The following is a 7,077-nucleotide window of genomic DNA, read 5'->3' on the forward strand; positions in this document are numbered from 1 at the left end:
ATATATATATATATATATATATATATATATATATATATATATTATCATTTTGAATGGGGTGATAGAATTATTTTAATACCCCCAAACATGACTAGTCATTGTTCTCGATGAGCATTGGTGTGGACGTAGAGTCATTCTTGAAAGTAGCTTGAAGTGTGGAAGCTCTTGATTATTGTTTTTGCTAGAAATATAGTCTAAGATTGGGTGAATAATGGAAATTCTTGCTGACTAAGATCAACTATAATAGATTGAGCCTAACCAGTGTCACATATAATAGGTCTAGTGTTTAATTATACGCTTAATTAGTCGGACAAAGAAACTATCATGACATATGCATGAAGAAAATGATCATGACTTCATAGGTAGACAACAAAATAACTAAGTAGTACATGTTATGTAGCAAATTTTTAATTTCTATCATTCCTTTCTTTTGCTTTCCTTTTCTTATTTGTTGTCATCTATGTTATCATTTTTTTTCTTTATAATATGCAGCTAATTTCAAAGAAATATTTGAGCATTTGGTGCAAAATGATTTAGTCGGGATGGACCTTCAAACAGATTACATTTGTTGTATATAGCCTTGTGTTCCCACAACCAATAATGGTAAATAATTATGCACAGAATTTTGAGACATAACAATTAAGTAACGTAGAATTCAGATTAGACAGATAAATCATTTAATCTCAACTATGAGTAAGTGAGAAATGAGCCTATTTAACCAAGAAATCTTTTCATGCCATGGAGGCAAGGATAAACTTAAAAAGAAAGCATCACTAAAACAGAAAGTGTAGTTATACTAAAATCCTTCTCAAGGAAATTAAAATTAACTATCTAAGGCAAGAAAAGAAACACTACATGGTTTACTTGGAGCTTGAGATATATATATTTTGATATTTATTTATTTAGTTATTTATGTATTTCTTTATTGCAAAGGGTGACCAACTCACTCTTTCTCTTTTCATTTTTGAGTTATTCATTGTCAAAGTAGTGATGCCCTTTTCAAACTCATTGTTAAAGTAGTGATGTCCTTTTCGAACTCCCGATCCTGAAGCTAGGAATAATTCTATGAATTCTATCTCCCACATTTCAAATAGTTCTACTTTTAAGATGCACCTTATTAGATGACTTGATTGGTAAACTTTTTCTGAACTTTAATTCTAGTGATTGAAAAGCTCTAGTAAATTCATAAAAAACTGTTAAGTGTTTTGTTGACTTACTCCACGTGTTGTCTTCTTCCTGCTCACATTTCCAACTATCTCATTCATCTACTACTCGTTGCTCTATCAACTCATCAACTACTAAGCATTCCTCTTCTACTGTTGAATATTTCATGCTATCATTGATATTAAATTCGACTTTTTTGTCACCTATTCGTATAGACATTAACTAGTGTTCTCCCCGTCTTTAAAAATGGTCTCTCCAAGATAATTGGTACATCGAAGTCCACTTCATAGCCTAAAATAATAAATTTTGCTGAAAATATGAATTTATCCACTTGAATTAAAATATCTTCGATCTTTCCTTTGGGATAAGTGATGGACCTATCGACTAGTCAAATGGTGAATGTAGTTGGTCTAGTATTACCGATCCCTAACTTCTTGTAAATGGATGGAGGCATTAAGCTGATGCTTGCCCCCAAGTCGAATAATGTTCAACCTAACTCCTTTTCTCCAATTGATACGGGAATAGTGAACGAGCTTGGGTCTTCCTCTTTTAGTGGGATCTTGGTTTTTAATATTGCACTCTACTCTTCATTTAGTGCAATCACCTCCAATTCTTCAAACTTCCTTCTATTATTGAGCAGGCCCTTCAATAATTTCACATAATTGGTCATTTGCTTCAACTTCAAGCTAGTGGTATATTTATATGAATTTCCTTGTGAATGTCCATAAACTTCTCAGAATGGGCTTCCTCTTTATTTCTTTTTATTATTATTATTATTTTTTTTTTGTGTGGACAAGAAGGTGTTGGTATGTATGTTCTGCTCTCTTGTTCACTACTGATTGTTGCATACGTTTTAGGAGACTATATTGTTTTTGCATAATTTTTATTTTGCTCCTTAGGTTCAGTAGTTTCGTAATATCTCTATTGTGTATCAATTGCTTCTTGGCAGTGACTGTCGTGTTCTTTAATTTTTTTCTCTCCTACTTGGTATTTTTTTCTCACTTTACAATTCTATTGCTGCACCTTGCCTTCATTTTGTTGGTGTTTAGGTATCTGCTCGCACCTTCCCAAAATGTCTATTTTGTAACCCAATTGCCAATTGACCTACTTTAACTTTCAAATTTCGCAAGGATGGTTGCTGACTCTATATCACATCATTATTTTTGGTCATATATTCATTTATTAGGCTCTCAAGCGATGTTCGAGGTATGTGTTGAGCTTGGCTAGTTCATGTCCTTTGAGTATTGGCTTGAAGATCATATGTCATTTGATTTTCTAGTCCAAAACGTGGAGGATAATTTGTTTTAGGTGGCATTTGTTGATTGTATGGACTTTGTCCCTTCCATTAGAGGTTTGGATAGTTTCTCCACCCTGTGTTATAAGTGTTTAAGAAGATATTATTTTCTGGTTCCCTTAATTAGCTTGATTTCTCACATAAAAAATTGAAGTCTGATTACTTGGACATTGATCAAAAGTGTGTTGTTCTTCATAATATACACTAAATTTAGTTTATAATTTGAGTCATTATAGCAACAGTTTGGACTTGCTTTAGTCATCCAACCTTGTCCCCAACACTAGATTTTGTAGAATATTAGTCACCGATGCTAATTGAGCGTTGATAGACGTCAAAACATCAACTTCAAGTACTCTTCGGGTCTTCTTTCCTGGATTGCTCCTCATATCAGCCCATTGACAATTGTTAGATGTTATTCTTTCTAGAATCTCATTGTACGTCGTTAAAACAATAGCTCCATTGGCTGAAACATTCACTGCTTGTTTAGTAGCAATATTCAATCAATTTTAGAAAGTCTGCATTTTGTACGTCTTTAAGACGATAGCTACATTGGCTAAAACATTCATGGCTTGTTTAGTAGCAATATTCAATCAATTTTAGAAAGTCTCCATTTTGATACAATGGGTAGTCCATGGTGTGGACATTTCATCTCCTTGAATCTCTCCCAAGCTTCACTTACTATTTCATCTTCCAACAAAAAGGTAATTTCATTTTTAAACCATGTGTTTCTAATAAGTGGAAAATACTTGATAGAAAATTTCTCGGCTAGACTATTTCAATAATTAATTGTTCCTGGTGCTAAGATATTCCGATTTTTCGTAAGAGGGCCCGAGCTTTTTCCAGCTGTTCAATGCCCCTCGCGGAGTTCTTCTGAATTTTGAATTGTTTTCAAGATCCTCTGTTTTCGATTATGTAATAAATCCCTTAATGAAAGTAGATTGTCGTTCCATTCATTTCAAAACTTTGACGATCTCTTCCTAAACCAAACATGAATCTTTCAATTTATTTGGCTCGTTCTTTTAGTTTTCATTTCAATCTATCCAAAAAAAAAAAATTATGCTTTCATTCTTTATATTTGAAAATATAACTTTGATTTTGTACTTGAGAAAAAAATTACTCGAGTCGATAACATTGTGTGCATAAGTTATTTTAGTTTTATTTAGAAAATAGTGGAATAGATATTAAACATAACTTAAAAAGAGTTTAAAGTCTACCTACCTATTTTATTCCCATTCTTCACAAATGGTACAAATTGAGTGTAAGAGTTGATTTGTTCAAATAAGATTAAAAATAAAAGTCACTTCTTTATTTATTTAAAGAGTAAGTACACCAAGAGCTCTCATTTGAACAATAAGCAATAATGTAACCATTCCCCATCTTTATTATAATTTTATTTTGAATACATGAGGGAGAAAATTATTTATGTGGTGCTCTTTTTTATTTCTTCATGATATTATTAATATATGTATATTATACCGCTAAACATGTGTTTTTTAGGGTGCATATCCCTCGTGTTTACCTTCACCGTATCCCCCATAGTTTCCTCTACTGTATTCTTCGTATTTACCTTCGCCGTATTCCTCATGCTTACCTTGGTCGTATCCCCCATAGTTTTCTCCATCGTATCCCTCGTGTTTATCTTTGTCGTACTCCTCATGTTTACCAACGTTGTATCCCCCATACTTTCCTCCATCGTATCCCTCGTGTTTATTTTTGTCGTATTCCTCGTGTTTACCTCCACTGTATCCCCCATAGTTTCCTCCATCGTATCCCTCGTGTTTATCTTTGTCGTATTCCTCGTGTTTACTTCCGCCGTATCCCCCATACTTTCCTCCATCGTATCCCTCGTGTTTATCTTTGTCGTATTCCTCGTGTTTACCTCCACTGTATCCCCCATAGTTTCCTCCATCGTATCCCTCGTGTTTATCTTTGTCGTATTCCTCATACTTTCCTCCATCGTATCCCTCGTGTTTATCTTTGTCGTATTCCTCGTGTTTACCTCCATTGTATCCCCCATAGTTTCCTCCATCGTATCCCTCGTGTTTATCTTTTTCGTATTCCTCGTGTTTACCTCCACTGTATCCCCCATACTTTCCTCCATCGTATACCTCGTGTTTATCTTTGTCATATTCCTCGTGTTTACCTCCGCTGTATCCCCCATACTTTCCTCCATCGTATCCATCGTGTTTATCTTTGTTGTATTCCTCGTGTTTACCTCCACTGTATCCCCCATAGTTTCCTCCATCGTATCCCTCGTGTTTATCTTTGTCGTATTCCTCGTGTTTACTTCTGCTGTATCCCCCATAGTTTCCTCCATCGTATCCATCGTGTTTATCTTTGTTGTATTCCTCGTGTTTACCTCCACTGTATCCCCCATAGTTCCCTCCATCATATCCCTCGTGTTTATCTTTGTCGTATTCCTCGTGTTTACTTCCGCCGTATCCCCCATACTTTCCTCCATCGTATCCCTCGTGTTTATCTTTGTCGTATTCCTCGTGTTTACCTCCACTGTATCCCCCATAGTTTCCTCCATCGTATCCCTCGTGTTTATCTTTGTCGTATTCCTCGTGTTTACTTCCGCCGTATCCCCCATACTTTCCTCCATCGTATCCCTCGTGTTTATTTTTGTCGTATTCCTCGTGTTTACCTCCACTGTATCCCCCATAGTTTCCTCCATCGTATCCCTCGTGTTTATCTTTGTCGTATTCCTCGTGTTTACTTCCGCCGTATCCCCCATACTTTCCTCCATCGTATCCCTCGTGTTTATCTTTGTCGTATTCCTCGTGTTTACCTCCACTGTATCCCCCATAGTTTCCTCCATCGTATCCCTCGTGTTTATCTTTGTCGTATTCCTCATGTTTACCTCTGCTGTATCCCCCATACTTTCCTCCATCGTATCCATCGTGTTTATCTTTGTTGTATTCCTCGTGTTTACTTCCGTCGTATCCCCCATAGTTTCCTGCATCGTATCCCTCGTGTTTATCTTTGTCGTATTCCTCGTGTTTACCTCCGTCATATCCCCCATAGTTCCCTCCATTGTATCCCTCGTGTTTATCTTTATCGTATTCCTCGTGTTTACCTCCGTCGTATCCCCCGTAGTTTCCTCCACTATATTCCTCGTGTTTACCTCCGCCGTATCCCCCGTAGTTTCCTCCTTCATATCCCTCATGTTTACCTTTGTCGTATTCCTCGTGTTTACCTCTATCATATTCATCATGCTTACCTCCACCATATCCCCCATAGTTTCCTCCATCGTACCCCTCGTGTTTACCTCTGCCGTATTCCTCATGCTTACCTCCGTCATATCCCCTATAGTTTCCTCTATCGTATCCCTCGTGTTTATCTTTGTCGTATTCCTCGTGTTTACCTCTACTATATTCCTCGTGCTTACCTCCGTCGTATCCCCCATAGTTTCCTCCGTCGTATCCTTCATGTTTACCTTTGTCGTATTCCTCGTGTTTACCTCTGTCGTATTCCTCATGCCTACCTCCACCAAATCCCCCATAGTTTCCTCCATCGTATCCCCCGTATTTATCTTTGTCGTATTCCTCGTGTTTACCTCTGTCGTATTCCTCATACTTACCTCCGCCGTATCCCCCATAGTTTCCTCCATTGTATCCCTCGTGTTTATCTTTGTCGTATTCCTCGTGTTTACCGAAGCCGTATCCCCCATAGTTTCCTCCATCGTATCCCTTGTGTTTACCCCCACCGTATTCTTCGTGTTTACCTCCGCCGTATCCCCCATAATTTTCTCCATCGTATCCTTCGTGTCTACCTCCGCTGTATCCCCCGTAGTTTCCACTATCATATCTCTCGTGTTTTCCCCCGTCATATCCCCCGTACTTTCCTCCATTGTATTCCCCGTATTTTCCTCCATATGCACCATCTTTTCCATATCCATTGCCATAATTTTCAACACCATATTCTCCTACGGAAGCATAGCTACTATAACCATGACCACTTGAAGAACCATATCCTTCATAAGAACTTGACAAACGTCTCGCTGCAGAACAAATTCCTATTCCGAAGAACAGGAAGAATACAAGAGAAGAAAGTTTATGAGAAGCCATTTGCATATGTATGTGAATGCTTTAAGTGAAGAGGTATATATATAAGGAGAGCATGGGGCCTAAATATAACTACCTCACTCAATACACGCAAGAGGCAGAAAATGGGTTTGGCTCAAAATCTACGTTTAGGGCTACCGATGCTATACACATGATTTTGCACCTCACCTTCTCCGTAGCTCTCATTTACTTCATATTACAAAATCACTGTGATATTCTAAGTTATATGAACAATACCAAATTTCTTTTCTAAACCATTTTCTTCAAATCAAAGCATAATTTAGTCATTCAAATCTGCATGCATCTACCCATTTGCTTCATATTTCTAATTTTTATTTCTTTTTACCCATTTTAGTTAATCAATCATCCCAAGTTATATTATTCGTATGTATATATCAATGTCTAATTTAACATTTTTTTGTGTTGATATGTCAATGTCTATGCTAAGTCTTTTAAAACACTCAATAATCCTTTAAACTCAATCTTTTTCCTTTTTTTTTTTTTTTTTTTTTTTTTTTTTTTTTTTTTTTTTTTTTTTTTTTTTTTTTTTTT

At 36.5% G+C, this 7,077-nt stretch overlaps 1 protein-coding gene across 50 annotated transcripts in view; it reads right to left on the bottom strand.

Moving 5' to 3' along the window:
- LOC111463951 (glycine-rich cell wall structural protein 1.8-like) overlaps positions 1-6,544 on the bottom strand; it is a 38,224-nt gene extending 31,680 nt beyond the window's left edge. The window contains exons 1-8 of one of the 50 annotated variants that reach the window (XM_023107977.1): positions 6,429-6,541; positions 6,018-6,377; positions 5,898-5,969; positions 5,730-5,825; positions 5,586-5,609; positions 5,106-5,201; positions 4,458-4,769; positions 4,200-4,409 (exon numbers count right to left, since the gene is read on the bottom strand). In XM_023107977.1, the coding sequence (XP_022963745.1) occupies positions 4,200-4,409; positions 4,458-4,769; positions 5,106-5,201; positions 5,586-5,609; positions 5,730-5,825; positions 5,898-5,969; positions 6,018-6,377; positions 6,429-6,440 (1,182 nt within the window). In that variant the 5' untranslated portion in view covers positions 6,441-6,541. Of the gene's footprint in view, positions 1-4,199; positions 4,410-4,457; positions 4,770-5,105; positions 5,346-5,393; positions 5,418-5,465; positions 5,826-5,849; positions 5,874-5,897; positions 5,970-6,017 lie in introns of all 50 variants that reach the window. The other 49 variants (XM_023107972.1, XM_023107960.1, XM_023107965.1 and 46 more) reach the window with 49 other exon arrangements.
- Positions 6,545-7,077: the final 533 nt, after the last annotated feature.

The sequence above is a fragment of the Cucurbita moschata genome, unplaced genomic scaffold (genome assembly GCF_002738365.1).
Source record: "Cucurbita moschata cultivar Rifu unplaced genomic scaffold, Cmos_1.0 Cmo_Scf00029, whole genome shotgun sequence".
Classification (NCBI taxonomy): domain Eukaryota; kingdom Viridiplantae; phylum Streptophyta; class Magnoliopsida; order Cucurbitales; family Cucurbitaceae; genus Cucurbita; species Cucurbita moschata.